The sequence below is a fragment of the Anabrus simplex genome, chromosome 10, assembly GCF_040414725.1.
Source record: "Anabrus simplex isolate iqAnaSimp1 chromosome 10, ASM4041472v1, whole genome shotgun sequence".
NCBI classification, from domain to species: Eukaryota; Metazoa; Arthropoda; class Insecta; order Orthoptera; family Tettigoniidae; genus Anabrus; species Anabrus simplex.
Genome location: NC_090274.1, coordinates 127,242,037 through 127,267,143, shown reverse-complemented (window position 1 = coordinate 127,267,143; position 25,107 = coordinate 127,242,037). Strand labels below are relative to the sequence as shown.

General features: G+C 38.9%; 1 protein-coding gene across 1 annotated transcript; it reads left to right on the top strand.

The window, feature by feature from the left end:
* Window positions 1–728: 728 nt before the first annotated feature.
* On the top strand, window positions 729–25,107 carry LOC136881968 (parkin coregulated gene protein homolog). The gene is made up of 4 exons (XM_067154442.2): window positions 729–995; window positions 8,575–8,746; window positions 11,205–11,354; window positions 23,581–25,107. The coding sequence occupies exons 1-4, from the start codon at window positions 729–731 to the stop codon at window positions 23,739–23,741; spliced, it is 750 nt and encodes a 249-aa protein (XP_067010543.2). The 3' UTR covers window positions 23,742–25,107.

The following is a 25,107-nucleotide window of genomic DNA, read 5'->3' as shown; positions in this document are numbered from 1 at the left end:
AACTCCAAGAAAATTGCTTCCGAGCCACCTATTTTCACACCATGGCCAAGTACTACAGATTGTAAAAGCAACTCAGGTTATTATTTTCACATGCAGCAAAGAATATTCGAAGACCCTGTAAATAAACAAAAGCTTCCTTCGTCCTTGGTACCAGTGAGTGCAATGTGCAGAATTCGTTACACACCCTACGAGCGAAACAAAAAGAAAGTATGCAACTTCTAGGAAGAGATTAAAATCCCGTTATTTATATCTACCAACAGACACTTAAATTATTTGCTAGTATCGGTACGCTTAATTTCCAGGTTAGGAATATCTCTATTTTAGAAGTCACTGTTATTAAAATGCAAATGCTAACTTTAGGGTAATGAAGCAGGCAATAAATTTAAATACATACTGTTTACCATCTGGGCTTCGATCGATGAGGTTAATCTTCCCAAAACACACGAAATGAACCCATTTACCATTTGATTAGGGTATAATTCGCGGAGTCGGGCCCAGTTTTTGTCTCGGTTGTTGTTTGTTGTTGCTTAGCAACAAAGACAGTGCAGGGTTCTGTCTGGAGGAGAAAAATCGCCACAATCCTCGTGTCGAGTATTCTATTATTAGTAAACGGATCGATAGCCCGCGCTAGTGCTCATGTCATACCGGTACGACATTGACAGCCAACAGTTGGTGGTTTGGGTGAAGTCTCTCGTCTTCGAGCTTTGCGACACTGCTCACTTATCCACATGGTAAATGGTAAAGAATTCCGGCAAAGTTTGCGAAAACCCACACCTAACAGTCCAAATAAACCGCTCACGACACCAAGAGTTGTGCCTGGATTTTCCATTCAGTCGCTACAGAGAGACGTGGTTATTCAAGGACCTCCGAAATCAGCGGCGTACCATGTGGAAAGAAGATCAAAAGTGCCGTCATCGTTCCGAAGATTTTATAACAGAGGAGATTTTCCTATATCTATGGAATTTGATGGAGCTGGTAATAGGATAGCATGGAAGGTATGGCAAGTATTTTACTCAGGTACCGGTACGTAGTAAAAGTGACAGGGATGACCCTTAAAACAATATAATCATTCTCAGTAACTTACCACCGCATGGTAAAATGAATGTTCATTTGTGATAACGAGACTTCTACACCCTACAGAAGCGTAAGATGTGGAAGTGCTTACATATTTAAGTCTGTTGAAACGAATTTATATCCCGGAGGCCCCGGGTTCGATTCCCGGCCAGGTCAGGGATTTTTACCTGGACCTGAGGGCTGGTTCGAGGTTTACTCAGCCTACGTGATTAGAATTGAGGAGCTATCTGATGGTGAGATAGCGGCCCCGATCTAGAAAGCCAAGAATAATGGCCGAGAGGACTCGTCATGTCAACCACACGATACCTCGTAATCTGCAGGCCTTCGGGCTGAGCAGCGGTCGCTTGGTAGGCCCTTCAAGGGCTGTAGTGCCATGCGGTTTGGATATGTCCGTACAGTACCTAGGCTTATTTACACTTCACATAGCCAGAATTTTCTTGGTAACCTAATTGTCAGGAAGTAGGTGTCTAGGTCTCATATTCCTTGAACTTTACTAGGTAACGTTTTATCATCGTGACATTGTTCAGACTTGTGCACTTATTCTGTGGTGTGGTAGTTATGACTTTTAGCGCCGGGAGTGTCCGAGACATATTCAGCTCACCTGGTGTAGATCTTTCTTTCTAGTTGACATCCAAGGGCGACCTGCTCATCTGAGTTATAAGTTATTAGAATCATTCCGTATTGATGGTTTTCATTTTACGAAGGTAAAAATCTTTGAGAAAGCCAGGCCGTTTGAGAGGACAACCACCTTCTAAACACCATTGGAACTACATTGACGGTTTCCACTAGGTCACTTACAGTTTACCATGCATCTGTCATCTCCTCTAACACAGCCTCTCAATTTTATATCACGGCCCTTCCGACCTTTTATAATAAGGCAAACCAACCAGCCAACGTTATGAAAAAATAATCAAGAATGGGACCGCTAGATTGATAAGATATTGAGAACGCTGCTGTTCTAAAGTTTTAAATTTCATCAGCGTTTTATCATCACTTGTTACAGGCATTTTGCCTGCACGTTATCTCAGGCTCGGTTTCTCAACCTTTTTTGCTCCCGCTCCCCTTCTAGCCATTCGACGTGAAAGTGTTTCCACAAAGGCAGACTTTCGGCCTTGATTTTTCGACACAGTGATTTCATCCCGTTTTGAATTGTTATAAAACCATTGCAAACTAAGAAGTCCGCAACTTCACTATATGTGTGCACTTATTGTTCATTTCCATCTGTATCATTTGTTTTCATTTCTTTTCTTTTTAGGTTAACACAGTTTTAAGTTTCAATTATGTTCTGTATTAACCCCTGTTTTCAGTATAGATTATCGCAGCGAGTTGTTTTTTGCTCCACATGACAATGTAAAATATTGTATACTGTGCCAACTTTGTTTCCGTCATGTATCTCTTTTGTTTTTTAATTTATTCCTTCATTATGTTTTTTGGGGGCATTTTTTAGCTAGTATTATGTCAATTATTTCAACCCCTCCCCCCCCCCCCCCACTTTTCACTGAAGATGGCTCAAACGAGCCAAAACATGTCTGAGTTTAATTACTCCATCTAATGATGGAATATATGATATATGATGTACTGAATAGGAGGATACACTCAATTTTTTTTTTTTTTTTTACCTTTGTAAAGTGCTCATCTGAGGGGGAGACGATTAAGATAATGAGGTAGACAGAGTGTCGACACATAACCTACTGCTGTCCAATAATACCAAGAGCTCAAGGCTATAACGTCTCCATCTGATGGACAAATCACCACCGACAGAGTCGTATGTCCTCACTCCATATGTACACTGTGGTGAGGTCTGGAATTGAATCCAAGCAATCTAGTGATTAGAAATCGTACCCTGCCAGTGAAATGTTTTTCCACCAACAGGACTTGAACCAGCTAGTGATTATGGTGACTAACATGAAGTGGTAACGCTTTCCCATAATTGTCACCAAGGCAGTTGCTGAAATATACCAACATTTAGATCAAAAACAGCTAAATTTCCTAGTCCTTGCCATATTGTTCCTTATTTTCCACAAACCTTGGGCTGATAATCTAATGAGGTGTCTTTTTTCTCATTGAAACAATAGCAAAGTCAATCCTACAATCTTGACTCTGGAAGTCTTGTCAGCAAGCAGATACTTGCTCAGCCACAAGCTGCAGCAGTTGTGTTCACAGAAACAGAAAGAAGAGTCTTTTACACATATAACTTCACAGAAACATAAAATGGCCTCACCCTGCTTCTCTTGAGAGGAAATAGTTAAAAATACAAATCACTCCACAAAATATGTTGGCTGTAAGAATACAAATACAATGTGAAAACTACTCTAAAAATGATAAGTAATATCAAGAAACAAAGAAAGAAATGGCCACTGTATAGATCGATAAGAACACCTGAAGTTATTCATCACCTGCCAGATAAACATTTATAAAAGATTCAGTCTCCTTTTCCTTGTAAAGTGAAAATAGAGCTGCTAAAACTCCAGATGACATGAATCGGGCAGGTTGGTCTTCCACGCAGAGCGAGTCAGCCCAGTGTGGGAAGCACACCAGGAGGGACAGCGGCGTTCTTCCATTTCTCCTCAACTGTTCATTTTCTTTTCCAAATTGCCTGCCTCCTGGGTTTTGCTTTTCATTGACGATTTTCTTCAAAATGCAGCATACAATAATGAACTAATGATCCCAAAGTATACCAGTTAACAAAGTCAAACACTTATGTGTAACTTACGTCACTTCACATCAGAAGCAGATCCAGGGAGCCTCTCTCTTACATTTAAAAAGTTAAAAAGTTTTGTTTAAACTTTCAAGATTTTTGGGCTGAAGGGTTTGATGTCGGATCAGATAAATGTATTGGAACCCAGCCATTGACTTTAAATGGACAACCTCTGGCATTTTACACACACTGCGGCAGTCATTAATTGAACTTGTGCATTAGAAAAAACCGTGATATTAGGCGATTTAACAGTATGTTAGGGATTATCACATCAGTGAAGTTTGTGTCTGCTTCTGTGAAAAGAATGTCTGCTCTTCAAAGAATGTTATTAATGATCCTGATATCAGCAAGTCAAAAAAGGACCGAATTAAGAGCACTGGGTGGAGACATGTTAGCTTCATTGCATTTCAGGAGCTAATGTTACAGGCCTAATGCTTCTTGAACAAGTATAAGATGATCCAGATAGTGAGACGTTATACACCTAAAGCTGTTGCCTTAGGCAACATGATGAGTACCGCTAGCAGGTGTGTAGATAAACCTGTGTCTTAGGCATTTTCTACTGCGTCCTACCAAGAAATTCTCGTGAAACAACATCTTCCTTCTACACACCGAGAAGTTTTCCCTCTGTGGATAGGGGTGGTTGACCATCGTAAGAGGGACTCTCAACTTGGTGACCACAAGGTCCCTAGTTGAGCCTTTCAACTAAATCAACATCAATTAGTTCAGAGGTTCTCAAATTTCTATAAGACTAAATGTTCAACGTACCCCCATGGACAAAGAAGTCCCTAAATGAAAGGTTTAAAAGATATGAGTACTTACCTAATTATTAATCTTTTCCATCCCTTGCCCAAGTTAACACGCATGTCAGCATCTCTCCTGCTGTCCCAAACACGAGTTAACTTGTATTTCAAGCTATGTGCTCTTCTTCCCTTCCGAGTTCCGTCTGTTGCTGTAATTTTGTTGCTCTATTCAGAAAACAGACAATTCTTATATCACCTCACCATATTTTGACAATAATTATGTGCCTTGTGTTTTTGTTTCGCAGTTGTCTTCTGAGATGGGTGCGCAGAAGTGAAAAGAAAGCAGGAAGGAGGATTATATTTCAGAAGTTTTAGGGAATGATGATAGCTCTGACTTTTATGCTTACAGTATAGAGAAGATAAGCTGTAGACATTGTCAAGTTCTGGTAAAACTATTGTCGTTCCATGACTGTTCAGTCCCTGTGTCATTACAGCGTATTTCAACCACTGTCAAAAAATCCAGAAAGGTCTGGTATGGGACATGCATAAGGCTAAAAAGAGCTTGGGAGTGAAAAGGTTAAGCTTGTGTTAATTGACTGAAACAGTTTTTAAACACACATTATAAATAAGACAAAGTCGTGAACTGAAATACAATATTTATAATGCATTACAAGAAATTTAAGAGTTTGTGTCTATATCATGTATTATGCAATGTCAATAAAATATTGTATGAAAGTTTCACAAAACAGTAGATGTTGGCTTCAGTATCTAAGTAATAACTAATAATGAATATTTAAAAAAAAAATCTTAATTCTGGAATTCAGGGATTAGGAACTATAAAAATTTCAATGGGATTAGTTTTGTTTGCATGGTGTGACGCTGTTTTCAGGTGGAAGTTTCCAGGAGGCCTGGCTCCAAATTGACCTAACTATGGTACACAACTTACAGCCCGTGGATGTAAACTTTCTTGCATAGATGCGTTCTTGAAAAAACGGATCATAAACTTGATGGCAGGGTCAGCGATATGATGAGGATTTTCTAAAGTAATATGATGATGATGCTTGTTGTTAAAGGGGCCTAACATCTAGGTCATTGGCCCCTAATGGTACAAAATGAAATGACAAAAAGTCCAAAATCCTCCACTGTCCAGAATTCAAACTGTGAGGATGAAGAATGAATGGATGGATATGAATTTAAAACAATCAGTGGAACCGACCCACAGTGTCTCACATTCACAGAAGCTGGCGTAAAACAATAGTATTACTGACCAAGGGACTGCTTCTGTAGCACAACTGAATCAATGATGCTTGTAGTCAAAAGGGGTCCAAACTCCAAGTTGTCAGCCCCTCATAATGGTAATTATCACTAGGAAAGTAGAACCATGGTATCTGTCATGTTGCGGTACTAATCAAAAGTAGCGTAGACTCGCGGTATTCCACGCATTATGGTACTATTCAGAGGTAATGAAATTTGCACCTGTAATATAGATCTATGGTGTTTCGCACATTGCGGCACCATTTACAGGCAACGCAAACCTATGGGGTTCATCACATAAGTGTACTAACCACTGGGACTCGCGCTATCCCGTGTTCTTCCTCATATAGTGGGTACTAATCATAAGCAAGCCAGAACCATGGTGTTGCTCATATAATGCTACTAATCACAGGTACTGTAAAAGCTAGCAACACACACTGCTGCTACTAATCACAAACCTATTTGGTACCTAACATAGTGGTACTCCGCGCAAGTAACAGCGACCCATGGTGTTCCCCGCGTGGTGGTACTAGTCACAAGTAGTTTCATGGTTCTAAAACAATCATCCCTTGGTCGCCCCTTACGACAGGCAGAGGAAACCGTGGGTGTATTCTTCGTCAGCCTCCCCCACCCACAGGGGGTAATTTCTACAGTAAATATATTTAACTTTCTTCATACATTTTTTTTCCTTCATATTTTCCTTTGAAATCTGATGGCATACCACAGATTGAGAAACACTGAGTTAGTTGATTTTGCTTCCTAGGGGATTGATTACCTTGGATTAAGTAGGGGTATCGCCTGGACAAAGAACAATGCAATGTGTTCGAAACAGAAAACAACAACACAGTTCAACCCGGAGGAAGAACTAAAGAACTCAACAGACCGTGGAAGCTTCACATGTCACTCTGTTTCTAATTAATGGTATCTTTTTTTGGTATAATCTGTTAATAAATGTTTTCATAAATTCATGTTAAACTGAATTATTTTTGGTGGACTGGAAAACCTCACAGTTATAAATTCTCCAACATATTCTATGAGTTGGCAGATCTGTTCATGTCTATGATTGTAGTCTAACACTTGTATCTCTTTATTTGACAGATGTGTGTGAGCCAATACTTCCCTTCCATACAACCTTAACATATATCCTAACCAGACTGTCTCTTCTTCAGTCAGAATATTCCACAAACATAGGCTTTCCTCTATCCTCTTTAGCATTTCCAGAATTCTTGCTTCGTCCACTCATGAAGTTTTTAACATCCATCCGTAGTAGCACATCTCGAATGCCACAATCTGCCTTTGTTGTCCAAGCCAAGGATCCAGGTTTCACTTCCATACAGTGGTATGCCCCTTCCCAAAATATGTACACTGATATTGAAGAGCTTCCTTTCCTTATTGAAGGGTCTTCAGGCTAGGCTATTTCTATTTTAGCAGCTATTTTACTGCCAAGATATGTGAACTCAGTACACTTTTCAGCAATTCTCCCCTTAAAATACAATGGCACGGTGCAGAGTAGCAGCTAAAGAAAAAGACCTTGGTTTTTGATTTATTATTGTGCATGTTGTAAATGCTTCAGGTAGTGTCCATCTCAGCTAGATGTTGTTGAGGTCATCTTTATTTTCCGCCAGAATTGTGATGTCATTGGCAAAACGCAGTGTGATAATTCATTCTCCTTGGACCTTGATGCCTGTCTTAACTTCATCTATAACTTTCTGGATGCATGCATTATGTATGTGTTAATGTGCATTTGCATATTAACAAAGTATATTCATTCACACAACAGAAAGGTGGTAATGTATATAAAAATTAGAGAATTTTGAAATTGAACGTTACAATGATATAGCTGCTTGAAGTTCAGGAGCAGAAAGCACACAGTGTGTGGTAGAATCTCATGCATGAAAACACAGCTCTACACATTGCTTTACATTTTTAGTTTGAATCAACTTTTCTAATTCAGATTTGAAGGAAAGGAAAATGTTTGATTCTTGATTTTGTGAATTTTTTCTTGTGCTGAAACTATCCCAACATGTCTTTGCTACTTAGCTGTTACCTTTTATATTTGTTATCCTTATACTGTGTTAACAGGGAACGACTGCAAGTCTATGTCGCACTATTCGGTGATTCTACTCCTATAGCATTTGAAGGCAAGCAAATACACTTAGATGTTCATATAAATTGTTATTGTACTTTCAATGAGCTAATGGGAAGTAGCAGAATACTTTTGGCAATAGCACAATTATGTGGTGATGACAGCAGATTTTTATAAAGTTAAAATGCTATATTTGACTTATGTTCTATTGTCAGGCCACAGAGTAACAACTGAACTTGTTGCTGTTAGAACAGAAAATGCAAATGTTTCTCATGAGAAAACCGTCACAATTCAAGATCTGAGAAGTAACTGGAAAGCAAAGTCACGATAGTTAACAGTTTTTCACAACACTGTCAAGCCTGCGAGGAGTTTGAGTCAATGGCCTCAAGGTGTTTGTTGTTCTGGGGTCTAGAACTGTTATTAAGGCTTATAACGGGAAATATGCCAAGATTACCTGGAGAGAGTTTTATGGGAAAGTTCTTTTTCCTTGAGGTGGTGCAGCTTTTTTCAGGGACACCCCCAATGGGGGTGCTAACCAAAGCTACAGTAATCAGCACTAGTATTCCGAATAGCACCTCTTATCAGCAATATCACCATTACACTCCTGATGCAAGTTGGATAAAACTAGGTGGTTGTATTTTGCCATCACAACTACAAATATAAAGCATGCCTTTAAATCGTGTTCATTTCTAATTAATTTATCTGTGTTGTTCTTGTTCCAGGTAGAAATAGACAAATTAGACTTTCATCATTATTTACCAATGTTCTTTGATGGGTTATGTGAAACAACTCATCCCTACAAATTCTTTGCTCGACAAGGAATACGAGATATGCTGCAGCATGGAGGGCCAAAGATTCTGCCAGTGGTACCTCAACTTATAATTCCTATAAAGAGTAAGCTAGTTGTTTATTTCTCATTCCTATCACTGTTGGTACCACTTGACTGGAGTCCAAACAGGGATGAGAATTTCGAGGCTGGCAGTCAAAATCTTGAAAATGTCTTGTAACTTCTCTCGAGTAAGACAGAATAGTGTTGCATGTTGAAAATAACATTTCGTTTGTTTCTGAAGAGTCCCTAAACTGGGTTTAGCTAACTTGATTCAAGGTGAAAAGGGGCCTACATGAGATGGGGATCACTTGTAATGAGATACAAGAACACAACCTACTCAGGAGGAAACTAAAAAACCACGAGGGTTTTTCAAGACAAGAAAGGCCAAAGTTAAAGATGGGAAAGACGTAAATGAAGCAAAGAAAAGAAAATCACCTGCAATGAATGAAGGAGCACTGGGCAAAGATCAAGGCCTGGATAAGAGCGAAACAAGAAAAGGTAGCATCTGTCCTCTGGAGTGATGCCCATAGGTGACCTGTGCCTCTATACCTAGGATGAAACCAGACCACTTACCTACAGAGCCGAACAAAGGAGTACTCCACATGGGTCAAGACAGATTAACTGAAAATGTTATCCTTTAAAAAACAGCTCGAGTAGTGACTTCGAGAGAGAATCGCAATTGTACACAGAGAGAGCAACACTATTCACTTTGACTCGAGAGCGGATGAAAAATTCTTGTAATTTTGGCCGTCACCTTTCAGACTTTCTTCTCGTCCCTGTTTCAAGGTTAGCCAGTCTGTATATTATCTATTGTGTCATATAAGATTAAAGGGAAGATTTTCACATGGACACTTACAGCAGTTGATGTCTGGGTAAGAGTTAAACTGTTCCTTTCTCTCTTGGATAAAAACATTTCTAAATTCAAGGGTTCAGAAAGTCAAAGTAGGAAATAATGTATCTCAGGAAGAGAAAGTTTGGAAGGGAATTGCACAGGGCAGTATAATCGGTCCGTTACTTTTCTTAATATACGCAAATGATTTAGGGAACAATATAACATCAAAAATAAGATTGTATGCAGATGATATAATTGTTTATAGGGAAATAAACAACATTGAGGATTGTTCAGAATTACAAAGGGACCTTGAAAGTATCCAACAATGGGTTGAAGAAAATAATATGAAGGTTAATGGAGGCAAATCAACTGTTACAACTTTTACAAACAGGAGCTTTAAAACTGAATTTGAATATACTTTGGATGAGGTAGTTATCCCAAAAGATGGCAAGTGCAAATACTTAGGTGTGAGATTTGAAAGTAATTTGCACTGGAAGGGTCATATTGATGACATTGTTGGGAAAGCATACAGATCATTACATGTCATAATGAGGCTACTTAAAGGATGCAACAAAGAATTAAAAGAAAAAAGTTACTTGAGTATGGTTCGTCTATTATTGGAATATGCAAACAGTGTTTGGGATCCTCACCATGAATACCTAATAAAAGAAATAGATAGTGTGCAGAGAAAAGCAGCAAGATTTGTAACAGGGGATTTCAGGAGAAAGAGTAATGTATCAGAAATGTTAAAGGAACTTGGGTGGGAAACTTTAAGTAAGAGAAGGGAGAAAACTAGACTTATAGGATTATATAGAGCCTATACAGGAGAAGAAGCATGGGGAGATATCCGTGAGAGGCTTCAGTTGGAAAATAATTATATCGGCAGGACTGACCACAAATATAAAATTAGAAGGAATTTTAGCAGAAGCGATTGGGGTAAATTTTCATTCATTGGGAAGGGTGTGAAGGAGTGGAACAGTTTACCAGGGGTAGTGTTTGATCCTTTTCCAAAATCTGTACAGATATTCAAGAAGAGAATAAACAGCAACAGAGAAAATAAATGAAGTGTTAGAGGGCATTCGACCAGTGCAGGTTATTGTAAATTAAAAAATGTGTGTGAATAAATTAATTCCATCCCCTGGTCTAAGGAGTTTGGACAGCCAAAGTAGGGGACTGCCTGTAGGGGTGAAGTACAGTGGGGACTTCGAGGGCCCTGGGACCGCTACGGTAGCTGTGAAGGCCCTTCAGGAACTCTGAAAAGTGGTGGCAAAAGGGGCTCTGGTTAAGATGTAGCAGGTCGTTATGCTACTTAGGATCCAGAATGGGTAAAAAAAAAAAAAAAAAAAGTAAATAAATAAATGCAATGTAAAGTTTAATCTTATACCAGTTGTATAGTATCATTTGAAGTAATTCCACATACTGTATATCAGTTGACTATATTTGTAAGTAGTACAGGAGATATAAGTAGAATTTTGTAAACAATATAAATTTATTAAGGATGAGCTGTGTGTTTAATAGAAAACATTGTTAGCGTAAATTGTATAATATTGTATTATAGGAAAATTTTCTTCTCTTGTTAATTTAATATTTAGTGCTTGACAATAATGCATTTTAGTGTACCATTTGCCACCGAGGTAGACACCTCATTTGCAAATAAAGAGATTTTGATTTGATTTGATTTGATTTGACAGATGCACTGAATACTCGCAACCCAGAAGTTGTGTGCACCACGCTGGAAGTTCTGCAGCAACTTGTGATGTCTGCTGACATGGTAGGAGAAGCTCTGGTACCTTACTACAGACAGATTCTACCAATTCTGAACATCTTCAAGAACAAGAATGGTATTTACTTCACAGTTTGTTTATCTATCAACTGGAAACAAATTACTTTGCTTCTAGGAAATGAAGTCCAGGCATGTAAGCAGCATTAGGCGTCTCAAAGCTGCTAACTGACGAGCCAGCCACACTGGGGCAAAACACTGAATACGTCAACATTAGAATTGTATGTAAAGATTTTCCATTACTATTCTATAATCTAGAAAGCTATTTATGTATTTTAATGATCACAGAGATGTTTAGAGGGGGTCAATTGTTAAAAATAACTAGTACACAGCAGTGGTAGGTCTTGTTCTAGTGTCCACAGTCAACTATGGACCAGTGTAATTTCCAGGATCTAGGATCTAGCTTGATGGGCAAAATTTTTGGTTGTGCAAGTTTGGTACTCTCATTGGTAATGAAAAATAAATGAAAACCTACAACCTGTTTTCCAGTCTTTGACCGGGTCAGGGATGTGATGAATGAATCATATGTAGGCTATGAGTACGATGGGGTCGCCACTCCCAAAGACTGATAGATGCCATGAAATGAGAATGGAGAGTGTTGCTGGAATGAAAGATGACAGGGAAATCTGGAGTACCCGGAGAAAAACCTGTCCCGCCTCCGCATTGTCCAGCACAAATCTCACATGGAGTGACCGGGATTTGAACCACGGTATCCAGCGGTGAGAGGCCGACGCGCTGCCGTCTGAGCCACGGAGAATTACTCTCATTGGTAATATTGTGGATAATTATGAAACTTATAAAATTCACCCACTTCCAGAAAAGTGTTATGTCTTGCTTTGTGAAATCCTTTCCACAAAATTCATGTTGGAAACATACTTTTGTACCTAATATAACTTGCACAAGTTTGGGTGATCTTCGAAGAATAAAGGAGGGAAGGGCCATGAAGGGTGTGAAAATAAAAGAGAACAAGAGATGACCCCATGGTTGCCAACTTACTATCCATACGAGAAGTAGGGGATACAATGGATGTATTCTATGCACAGGGAAGAAAACAGCAGCATTTTCACTTGCAAAGCTGCCTCGTCACAGCTACAGTACTTCATTTTACTGTGAGGATCTGTATAAAAGTTCCTTTCTATCCAGCTTGAAGAAAGGCGCTGGCCACACGGTCTAGGGTAGCAAGCCTGCCTTTTAACTGGAGGTCCTGGGTGTGATTCCCAGCCAGATCAGACCAGGTCTGCTCAACCTTCGTAAGAACAGTCGAGGATAGGAAGCCAAGAATAGCGACCGAGAAGATTCTCGTAATCTAACGCCATTGGATTTCTCTTGGGTGTTACACCTGTAGCTCTATAACCCAGTGGTCCCAGGTTTGATTCCTGGCCAGTCCAGGGATTTTTACCTCGATCTGAGGTCCGCTCAGCCTATGCGATTGAGGATCTGTCTGACGGTGAGATGACGACCCTGGTCTAAAAAGCCAAGAAGATTCGTCGAGCTGAGCAGCGGTCACTTGTTAGGCCATGGGGTTTGGGTAGGTTTTTGGTTACACCTGTAAGTAGCTGCACAGGTGAGCAACATTTAAACATATCTAACACTAGAACACATCTGCTAGTGGTTTAACGTCGCACTACCACATTGATGGTTCTTGGTGATGCAAGGAGAGGAAGGTAGCAACTGTGGCCTTAATTGAAGGGCTGAGAACCATAGTGGGCCGAGTGCCATTTTTTTAAAATGGAGAAAATTAAGGTTAAAGTGTAGTCCCTACTATAATTCACAGACACAGATTACAGAGACTACAACATTTGCATATTATAGTTAATAGATCCATTAATCACTACAAAACAAAATACAAAGATTATCTGGCTTTTTAATACAAATAAAGAGTAAATGAATACCATCATTTTCCACTGGAGTGGATTTGGCCCTCTTTGGCTGCAAACAGAAGGGATGAATTTTAACAATACGCCAGTGGGCCAACTCCACATGGCACTGAAAGGTACTTCATTTTGCCATAATACACAGGCTGGATTAAGGAGGGGGGACTAAAGGGGCTGCAGCCCCGCTTGCCCATGGCTGAACGTAAAATTTGTAGAAAAAGGCTTGTGCCAGCTTTTTACATGTTGATTTAGTTTTAAATTTTAGATTTTAAATTCATGTAATACCAATAAGATAATGGGAATGAGATCGTAGTAAGTTCTGTTTTGTATGTCGATTTGATAGTGATGATAAGACAAATGTAAAATATGTTTTGCCATTATGAAATATTAACATGAAAAATAAGAGAAAAATTGTAGTCTGTTTCAACACTTCCCTATTCATAAATTTAAGTGGAAGTAGTTCTATAACGACTTCAGTATGCTAGTCTTACATGATGTTATGAAGAAGGGACCCCACATTTTTAAATAGCCCAGGGCCCCCAAACACCTTAATCCGACACTGGTAATACGGTACATCACAATATTGCAAATCCTTAAAAAACTTATGATTAACTGGTGGAATGAATGGAAGCATGGCAATTAAATCATCATATTTAGCTTTTGACAGCTTAACAGGTGCTGTGTAAGCAGGACTCACTTCCTGTGGTGAAAGTACTGAAGTTGTTACCTTTACAGATGGCCTGCCCTTACGAGAAGGTGAAATATAAAGGATTTTCCATTCTTCCATTTCGCTGAGGGTGTACCTGAACTTAATCTTAAAAGGTTCATTAGACTGGAAACGAAACCACTTAATTTTGAGCCACTGAACCTTCTCCCCATCTACTGTTTCCTTACGAATCACAAAGTTTTTTGAGAGCTCCTTAATGTTCACAAATTCTTTCTGTTTCATTTTCTTCACACTAAAGGGCTTATTTCTCCTACATTCCTTAACTAAGGTCAGATAATCTTCTATCAAAAACAGTGATTTCGCTTTACGTTTTGAAGTTTCGATGGTACTAAAATCTCTGTTATGAGGCAAATATGAATGGCCAGGTTCTAGGAACTTATGATCAATAATTTTAAATTGGGAATAATGAACTAATGTGGCCCACAAAGATGCAATATACCGATTCCTATTCTGACCACCACAAGTGTCTGAATAGGCTATTAAATGATTTGCTGTTGTGCTGACGTTCCTTAGGTAATACAGATTACATGAACCTACTTCTGTTGCGCCCCTTTGTGCTGTATCTTCACCCCACAAGTACATGTACCCTTTCTCGTCCTCACAGTTATGTATTCCTACATTTACACCCAAAACTTCCTCTTGTAAAAATAAACTCTACTTGCACGTCAAACGTTATTGTTTGTTAGCTCGATGTCACTTCGCAACTAAGCACGTGCCTTTTCTGCCCGTCTTTTGTGCAATTCCCACTCATCACTGAGTTTATTCTTCCCTTTTTCATCAATGTCATCACTCAAAAGACTGATCTTCATTTTATCGCAGAATGAACAACTATCACTTTTTGGCTTTGCAAATGATAAGTTGAACTGGGTTTTAAAAACATCCCTGTAACACCATTATTTCACAGGTTTACAGTTTTGCTCTGAGCACACTGAAAAATATAATTTGTACATCTTACTAAGTGTTAGGTCCTGTGATAAGTAGGAACATTTTGCATTATAATTTAGGCTATAATGACTGCTTTCTGTGGGAAAGCTCCAGATATGTTCTTTCACAAAGACAATGTCTTCTACTCCTATCTTGGTCCCAGGGACATGTCTAGCACACTGATCCTGAATAACTACAGGAGATTTATTCACAGTTTGTTTGGAAAGCACTTGTGACAGTCTCCTATGCACCTGGAGAAAGGCTGCTTTGCACACTCGAATACTGGTTTCTCCCTGTAACAGGCTATATGCACTGTCCACATTATGATGAAGATCGTTGTTTTAAGGGTCCTAACATCTAGGTCATCAGCCCTCCATATTTTACAGAAAGCAGTAACAAGGCGTACATGTTCAACACACACATGTTCATATTACTTCGTTACACCGAATATTACTCATCTATACCATAATACTAAACTGCAATATTATAATCATATTTCACTTTTTAGGTCTAAAGGTTTTTAGTAGCACCTCCCACAACATTTTTCAGCATTCTTGAACTTTGTAGCAAAACAGTGTCAAAGTCTAATAACAGTTTGATGCAGTGGCGGCTCGTGAAAAAATCGTCCTACGTGCTACAAAAAACGCTAAATACGCTGTTTTCAATCTTCAGTGCAAACAGGGTCTTGGAAATATAGATCCTCACTAAGAACACTAGTTTAATTTCACTTGATATACACTGTAGTGGATAAATAATTGGATAAATCTCCGTATGAACTTTAACACTAACACAGTGATAGAAAAACATGCACCAACAATATAACCGCAAGATCAAACACCGCAGAAAGCAACTGAAAGTGCTGCCAACCAACTGAATCATTGAGACCTCATCTATTACCAGCATAATTTACCTTCTAATGCGGGATAACATTTAGGGTCAGACCAAGATTCTTTGACTCACGTACGAATTCCTTATTTTTGACACAAAAGGAAGATGGATATTGGTTGGTTACCTTAATAACAACGTTATGTTTGCGATAGATTGCCCCCAGTTACGCTGTACATTTGAGCCCAGACGATGCTGCTCTCTAGTGGCAGAATCGCTTATCACGTTCAACATCAGGGTAGCAGGAGGCATCGAGCACTTCTACCCCCTTGCGGGAGGACAAGTAACTATAGACGGGATCAGAGTTGATTCCGGTTGATGGTATACTCCACCGGCTACGGGGAGTGTTGCAAGCTTGGCTGCGCCTGCGCATTGCTTCCTCCAGGCTACAGGCCAGAGCTCATTTCACATGAGCACGAGAGGAGTTCCCCGGGAGAACAGAGCTAGGTGTTCGACAGATCTCGCCCTGATTTTCACAAAACACGAATTCATACCGTACTCAAAACTTACAGCTCCAGTATATGTACGTACATCCAACCCTTGTCCCGTTGCTCTATGGGGTCGGGTATGAAGCTTGATGAATCTTTGTAGCGAGTTTTTACGACCGGACGCCCTTCCTGACGTCAACCTCATTGGAGATGAAATGAATAACATGATCTATGATAGGAAGGGAGAGGGTGAAACCCAGTGCTGGCACATAGCCTACTCCTGTCAAATAGCACCAAGGGGTCTGCTCAAGGCTTTACATCCCCATCCGACGGACGAACTACCGTCAGCAACATCTATGCCCTCACTCCACAAGAACACTGCCGAATGGTCTGGAATTCAGTCCGGGCTTTTGGCACAAAATCTAGTGATTAGAAATTGTATACCACCACCTCTCCTATCCTGCCTGCCAGCGTTCTGATCGTCAATTTTATTTTTGACCAACAGAACTCGAACCGGCTAACCACGGTGTCATGGTCACCAGGCAGGCTCTGGTAGCTCCAGTTTATGAAATAAAATAAATAAGAAACATTATTTTCACCAAGAGGAAAAGTCCTCGCAGTTTTAATTACTGTCTTGATGGGGTGAACGTACCTCACAGGGATCACTGTAACCACTTCATTCGGGTAATCACAAACAAGGTTCATATGGTTATGAGGGCATTTAGGGGTTGTAGTAAGGATGTAAAGGAGAGGGCCCAATTAGAGTTTGCTTCTAGTGTATCGGACCTACACCAGGTTTACTGGAAAAAATCCAAAGGAAAGCAGCACGATTTGTTCCGAAAAAAAGAAAAAGAAAAAAAAAGAGTAATGTTATTAAAATGTTACAGATATTGGGCTGGGAAGACTCAGGAGTAAGGAGACAAGCTGCACGACTAAGTGGAATGTATGTAAGAACTAATATTTGGTTTTTAACGATCCACCCAATCTATAGAATTTTTTACACGTTTCGTTTTTTATTTAACACGTTCAGTGCTGAGGAACTGGATCCGGCCCCTAGTGCGCTTCCTGCCAGTGCACGTGACCTGGATCCGGCCCGCGTTGCCACGCCATTTCTAAGCAGTCGGCGTGAGCTCAGCTCAGCGAAGAGACAGATCGTATGTCGTACGCACCTTGAGTAGTAGTTGCGTGATATATTTTCGCTCGTCGTTCATGTCTTTTGGTAATTTTTTACAATTGTGGCAGTAGTGGGCCTAAATGTTTTAAATTGGATTTATATTTAAATGGTTTTTATCGTTGTGAGTGTGCGATGGCTCATTGTCGTGTTGATGTGTCCGACAGTGATGATGAGTTTATGAGTAAAGGAAGTGCTGATTCTGAAACGGAAAGTTCGGACGAACCTGAACTCAACCCAACCTGGTCAAATCGAACATTCGGCTTGAAGAATATACATCTAGGAAAGAAAACAAACTGCTAGTGCCGATACTGGGAGAAAACAAGCCAGTTGACTGGTTTCTATTGTTGCTTGACAACAATTATGCATTAAAGAGTTGTTTTGTGAGCCAGGCACAAAGGAGAAATCGCGCATTACAAGATGGAAGGATGTCAATGAACAAAAGATATTTTTGGGTTTACTGATTCATACAGGAACATTGCCAATGAGCAGACTCCAAGATCATTGGAAAACTCACAGGTTTTTCAAAGTTCCTGCATTTCAACAGTATATGAGCCGGGATCGTTTTCTACGTATATTACGATGCCCAAACTTTTTCATGGCTAAACCTATCAATGAAGCCAAACCCCAGTCATCAGACCGACTGGAAAAGGTGAGACAACAAATTATTGATTTTTTCAACAATAAAATGTCTAGCATTTATTACCCTTCACAGGAACTGTCCATTGATGAAGCTATGGTACTTTGGCAGGGTCACTTGATTTTTAAGCAGTATATAAAGAGGAAACAGCATAAGTATGGCATAAAACTTTATGCTCTAAATACCAGGCAAGTTGGCCGTGCGGTTAGGGGCACCCATCTGTGAACTTGCAGCCGGGAGATAGTGGGTTCGAATCCCACTGTCGGCAGCCCTGAAGATGTTTTTCCTTTTTTTTCCCATTTTCACACCATCAAATGCTGGGTCTGTACCTTAATTAAGGCCATAGCCGCTTCCTTTCCATTCCTAGGCCTTTCCTATCCCATCGTCGCCATAAGACCTATATGTGTCGGTGCAACGTAAAACAAATAGCAGTAGTAGTAGTATGCTCTAAATGAACTTTCAAATTTATTGTGTATGCCAGAGCCAACAATCAGTTGTCTGGGAAAGGACACTCTACAAAAGAGGTAATGCAGCTTTTGGAGCAACTTCTGAACAATGGCCATGCCATGTTCATGGACAATTTTTATAATAGTTTTGCCCTAGCATCTGAGCTGCTGTCAGAAAACACATACAGGACAGGAACACACTGAGCTGACCGGAAGCTCAACCCTCCGATGCGAAGACGGCAATACTGCCTAAAAGTGGAACCATCACTCAGTACGCTGAGGGAATTATGGTGGGCAAATGGAGGGACAAGCAAGTGGTACAATATATTTCCTCACAATTTGAGAACACAATGACCACTGTCACAAATAAAAAGGGGCCAAGAAAATGAAAAACCTTTGACAATAATGCAATATAATGCACACATGAAAGGGACTAATCGGTGTGACCAACTCAAGGCGTACTATCCTTTCGAAAGGAAAACCCTTCGCTGGTAAAAACTTTTTTGTCCACATCATTCAATTGATGATCATCAGTGCTTTATACAACATGCACAATACCAGGCTTGGAAATTCAAAAATGTTTTTAAACGACTTTTGCCTACAAATAGTGGAATCACTTCTGCCACCCCGTCAAGCAGAGCTAGTGCGCACTCCTCTAAGAAAGAACAACTTACAACGGTTGGTGAAAAATGATGAGTGAGACTCCAAAGGAGGAGCCAAACAGAAAAAGTGCAGGGCCTGCAATAAAGCAGGAAGTAAAAAAACAATCAACATTTGTCTGTTCTGGCTGTCCAGATTTGCCACAGCTTTGTCTGGTTGGTTGCTTTGACTAGTACCACAAATACATGTACGTGGACCAAACAGTGGATGGTGGGCGGAGCTGTCAATTATTGTATAAAATGAAAAAAAAAAAAACAATATTAATAAAGCTAAATGTGGTTTTTACAGTTTTCCAATTTATGTCATAAACAGTAAATATCGTAATATCTTCCATTATAATATAAGATTTTCAACAAAATAGCGATCAGTGGTGTAGCACACGGGGCTGAGGGGCCGAATCCAACCCACAGACTTAGATGTCTTCAGAAATGTTAATTTAGGCATGTATCGTCTTTACAGGCACATGTTTGGATTTTTTACATTTGGTAAAATTTATATCATTTTTTTCTCTTTCAGTTTTTGGGGGTGGGAAAGTGTAATTTACATAGCAGTGAACATGTTAAGACTTCTTCAGCCATAGTGTCTCAAAAATTATTTTATCTAATTAAAATTGAGAAATATTACTGTCCAATGATTTAAAATTAATGAGCCCATGTCCTTTCAAGAATGTTAAAAAAAAAAACCACTAAATAATGTCCACCACTTTCTTAGAGAAAATCTTTACATGTTAAAACTGCCCTCATAGCATTATCCTCTAATTAATGTTGATTGACGTTTGACATAGCTTCAGTTTACTTGTACAGTGTATTGGGTGGATCATTAAACCAAATATTAGTTCTTAATTAAGCTGTATCAATATGGACCTACAAAAGGAAATTTGTAAATTGCAATAAGTGGAATGTTCTGAGCTGTGAATGGAGAAATAGCAAGGAATGACATTAGTAGATGTGAGTGGAGCTTTTAAAGGCAGGGAACATCATAATATGAGGATAAAGTTGGAATTTATGAGGATAAATTGGGGCAAATATTCGTTTATAGGAAGAGGAGTCGGGGATTGGAATAATTTATCATTTTTCCAAATTTGCTGAAATCATTAAGAAAAATTAGGCAAACAATTGACAAGGAATCTGCCACCTGGGTGGCACTCTTAAATGCAGATTGATGATTGACTGATAGATTTGTTGTCTACCCAAAAGGGGCATGTTATGCCATACATGAACTGTCAAAAATATCTAGGATTCAAACCATAATTTATTTTCAGATCTTAAGAACGACCAATATAGCCACAAAGACAATGTGCCTTAAGGTCCAATAGCACTGCATGCAGCAATTTATTTATTTAGCTTATGGCATAAGTTAAGCTGCTGACAAATTGAGAAAGAAAGAACCTGATGAAAAAAATGAATAATTTACAAAACAAAACAACCATAAAAGTGAAAGAAAAAACACAAAATAGAAATGGAAAAATATGTACAATACAGGAAAATAGAAAAGAAAAAGAATTGGAGCAAAATAAAGATGACGAGTCTGATCTAAACAACTACAGAGGAATCTCACTCTTCTCGGTGACTTCTCTAAAGATTAGAAGCTCAACCGGATTCCTGCATTGGAGAGTATCAAGCCAATTGCCTGGCCTTCGCAGATCAAGTATGGACGAGCAACACACTAACTCTCCTCCCTCAGTCAAACAGCAGCTAAAGTAGGCTTGAGTTCATCACCACCCAACACAGTGAGACAGTAATAAAGAAGAGTAACTCCGGAGAATGGATAACCTGGCCATGAAAGCCAGGTGTACCAAAATGGAGAGAGCTTTCCATCTCTGTAAGAACGTTTACAAGTCCAAATCCCTTTGCCTTCGTGTAAAACTTCAACACCATGGAACCTTGATAAGACCTTCAGTACTGTATGCCTCAGAATGCTTGAACATGATCAAAAAGGGGCAACTCAGGAATTTGGATGTGAGAGAACGAAAGATCCTAAGAAAATTCACGGGTCCTATTAAAGAGGGAGGTGAATACAGAATCAAGCACAACGAGTTTTACCAACATTTAGAGAGTGTAACATCAGCCATCTTCTATGGACACACAGCCAGAATGGACAACAAGTGACTGATCTCAAGAATCTTCAACACCATTTCTAGAGGGAAGGGGACAAATGCTAAATGCACAAGACTAGAATTTTTAGAAATATATCCCAATGATAAATTTAGAATGCTGATCAGAACATCTGACACTCTCCAGTCAGTGGCAGATAAAACACTGCGTCCTGGAGCGGGAGTGAAGTGGACTCAGGACAGGAAAGCAACCCACAGTGGAAAGATGAAGGAATACCGGGCTAAGCTCACCAGAGTTCAGAACCACGTGTCCAAGGGGCCTCAACTAAACAAGAAGAAATGATAAATATGCAGCAATGGGCAATAAGTAACATGGAACTGATGACAAATGTGGTTTATTGTCCCTGGGTCAAAAAAGACGTAGTATGCTACCTGTGCTGCCATGTGTAGCATGCGTCACTTGTGGAGACGTGTTACAAACTACAAACATTATTGCACTAAGGCAGCAGTTTTTTGACCAACTTCACCGAGAAGGAAGTCTTTCTAGACTATTGCAGCAGCAGCATGCATTGTTATTGAACATCATCAGAAGAGGTAAGAATTACCATAAACATTTTTTGAATACACAATTATAAAGATGGGAGCTTTCCACCTAATCAAGACTTAATTTTTGTCTTATTAATATGCAGGACCAGTTTTGACCTCCTTTAAGGTCATCCATCTTCACCTGGTCATATAATCTACCCAATGTTAATATAACATAATTATAAAACATCACTAATAAAGTAATGTATTGTTTTTCTTATGATTTTGAAATAATCATCAAAGTTGACATGACCTGCATTTGTGACTTAAAATTCCACTCTTCTACTCATAAATACACTTAATTTGTCAGGTAAAATGTTCTTAAACTTGGAATTGTTCCATGGCATTCTTGCGATCCACATTAAAACTTTTGATCTATGTTGATGAAAGGTTTTATAAATACACAAGTGAGTTTATGTAATGATATGGTATGTTCGTCAGTGTGGGTTATTTGTCTTAAGATGTGCACTCCTCAGTTTTTATGCTACTTAATTGCATTAAGATATCATGACGTATTATCTTGTTCCATTTTCTGGCTCACTCTATGGCATTTAATAAGTGCAAATGCTCCCTCTTCACACTTGTGTTGTTAGACACAACGTGCTCCCAAACAACCTACACTGATAAGCTAGCAGCGGCAATAATTGACACTGCTATTTTTCAATACGGAATAATAACGAGAATAATGGTTTGTAATTCTTTACTAGATCTAGCATGTTTTATATTTATAGTTATGTTAATATTAGATAATACGGTATGATATATTAATGCAATTAAGTAGCATATGAATTGAGGAGCGCACGTCTCAAAATCCACACTGATGTAAATACTAGAACATTTGCATAAACTCACCTGTATATTTACACAATGTTTTATCAACTCAGATAAAAAGTTTGAATGTGGACCACAAGAACGCTAAGAACATTTCCAAGTTTAAGAACATTGCATTTTAATCAATTATATGTTATTTATGATTAGAATAGTGAAGTTTTAAGTTTCTAATGCAAGTCATGTCAACTTCGACGATTGTTTCAAAACCATGAGAAAAACACTACATTAATACTACAACACCTACATTCATATCATATGACATTCTTTATTAGATTTAGTGATGTTTTATAATTATATGTTACGTTAACATTAGATTATATGACCAGCTGAAGATGACCTCAAAGGAGGTCAAAACCGGTCCTGTATATTAATAAGACAAAAATAAAGTACTGATTAGGTGGAAAGCTCCCATCTTTATAACTGTGTATATTAAACATCAATACAGACATGAAACTAATAGATAATAACATTATTTGAAATCAAGAACAGCTGATTAACAAAGCACATTTCAGTAATTTTATGTGGATGAGTCAGGAAAATTCTGAATTTTCTTTAGAGAAAGTTGGGACAATAACTGCAAAGTTTGAGACAATGCTGCCAAAAGTGAGAGTTGCTTACCCTAATGTAGTTGTATCCTGAACACTGCAATCACATTTGTCTGAGACCTGTTTCAATATATTTATCACTTTCCTTTTCTAATCAATCAAAATTACATTCCAGAATTTTGGAGCATTGTGGCAATCTTCTATTAAATTCCCAGTATTTTTCAACAGTCCAGTCACAGAAATTGTACCACTGACCCACACACACTACTGGCAACACTGTTTGACAAGCAGATATCTGGGGCACGCAGCACTACCGTGAGCTTGACAGGTCGCAACATATCTCGTGCCACACAGCTGCTTGCTACATGAAGTACCACATTTCCTTAGTTGAAAGCATGTTCCATGTTGTCGCCTTCATAGTGGTAGGAAGTGCACTATTAATGCATGCATCTTCTGTTTGTGTATGTAGAATGAACACTATAGTAGTTTGATTTTGTTCTTCCTAATGTGTGTTCCAGTGAACTGTGGCGACTGCATCGACTACACTCAAATGAAACATGAGAATATTGGAGATATGATCCAAGAAACTCTCGAGACATTTGAGAGATATGGAGGAGAAGACGCTTTCATCAACATCAAATACATGGTCCCCACATACGAGTCGTGCATACTCAATTAGTATATTGTATTCTGTGTTAACTTGCCTCTACTAGGTTTCTATTTTACTTTGCATCTTGTATGATACATTCTAGTTGCTATTGTATCTGTAACTTATAATGTTAATATGTTTGTGTTTAGTGTGTAATAAAAGTTTAATGTATCTATAATGAAAAGTTCTTGTACATTTTAACAAACATAAGTTAGTTTTCAACCTAGCACAAGAAATCAAGCCTTATATCATTTTTAAGGGCATTGTTTGAAAAACATTCCAAGACAAAATATCGCAATTTATTTTTAAGATAGGCAGGAAAGCAATACGATGAAAAGGGAAAACATCTCGTGAAAGTCCTAGGTATAGAGAGATTGCTGATAATTTAACGCCTCCACTCCTGCAGAGGAGTACGATGGTGGCCAACAGAGGAGTAAAGTCATTTAGCAATTGTTCAGTGTAGCGCGCTCGGATATGCTTGGGTTTTCAGAGACAAGAAGAGTAGACGACTCTTGACTACAGTTGTCCTCTTTTCTTGACCTTATACAACCGCCCCTTTGTGTTCTTTCATCCATTGTTTATAAGCCTATTTTGGTGCTTCTCAAACTGAGTCAAATAGCAAGTGACGGTGGTGGTGGAATTGGCAGAGCTTCAAATATAACTATCAAAGGGTAGGGAGGGTCCATCTATTCAATACCATTGGAATGTACAGTATACTGTCTTATAAAACTGGGACTAGTTTCGACCCCATATATATTGGGTCATCTTCAGCCACGCTCCAATTGGAAGACGTAAGCACACATATAATCAATAATAATATAAACACTCTGTATGACACAATTCACAGTCTTAATTTAAAACACTGATGAGGTCCGAACAACATATCCAAACTTGAATCTAAGTAACACATGAAAACTGCTGTGGTAGATGCTAAACTATTTCGTCGTTCCTACAGCAGTCAATGTTCTTGAGTTGATCTGGGATTTGGTATCCTTATCCGGGTAGACGAGCAACTTGATTGATAATTTATGTTTGTTCATTAGTAATATGGATAATGACTTATGTAGCTTTAAGGGGAACATTCGTAATTTGAATAGGTATTCCTGTTCATCAGATGTAGTGATCTATTGTTTAATTTGTTTTGAAGTGAATGTCTGAAAAGAAATAATTTGAAGTTAATAATTGAGAAAAGAAGGGAAGATAGAAGATCGAGATAAATATGTATAGCTATGTGAGACTCACCTCTATGTTCTTCGTAAGTTGCGTACACTTGGTACAGATACCAACACCAGACTGATTGTTGAGAGGGAGCAGGAGTAGAGCTTATGATGGTAGGGATTGGAGGAGGGATGTGTGAGGAGGGGCGGGTAGGTAGCTATACATATTTATCTCAAAC

Bases quoted from the DNA above. Each gene is read 5' to 3' on its own strand.
- LOC136881968 (XM_067154442.2), top strand. From the start codon at position 729: ATGGTAAATGGTAAAGAATTCCGGCAAAGTTTGCGAAAACCCACACCT. The intron at 996-8,574 runs GTATGGCAAGTA...TTCTTGTTCCAG, and splicing joins GTAATAGGATAGCATGGAAG to GTAGAAATAGACAAATTAGA. The intron at 8,747-11,204 runs GTAAGCTAGTTG...TTGATTTGACAG, and splicing joins ACTTATAATTCCTATAAAGA to ATGCACTGAATACTCGCAAC.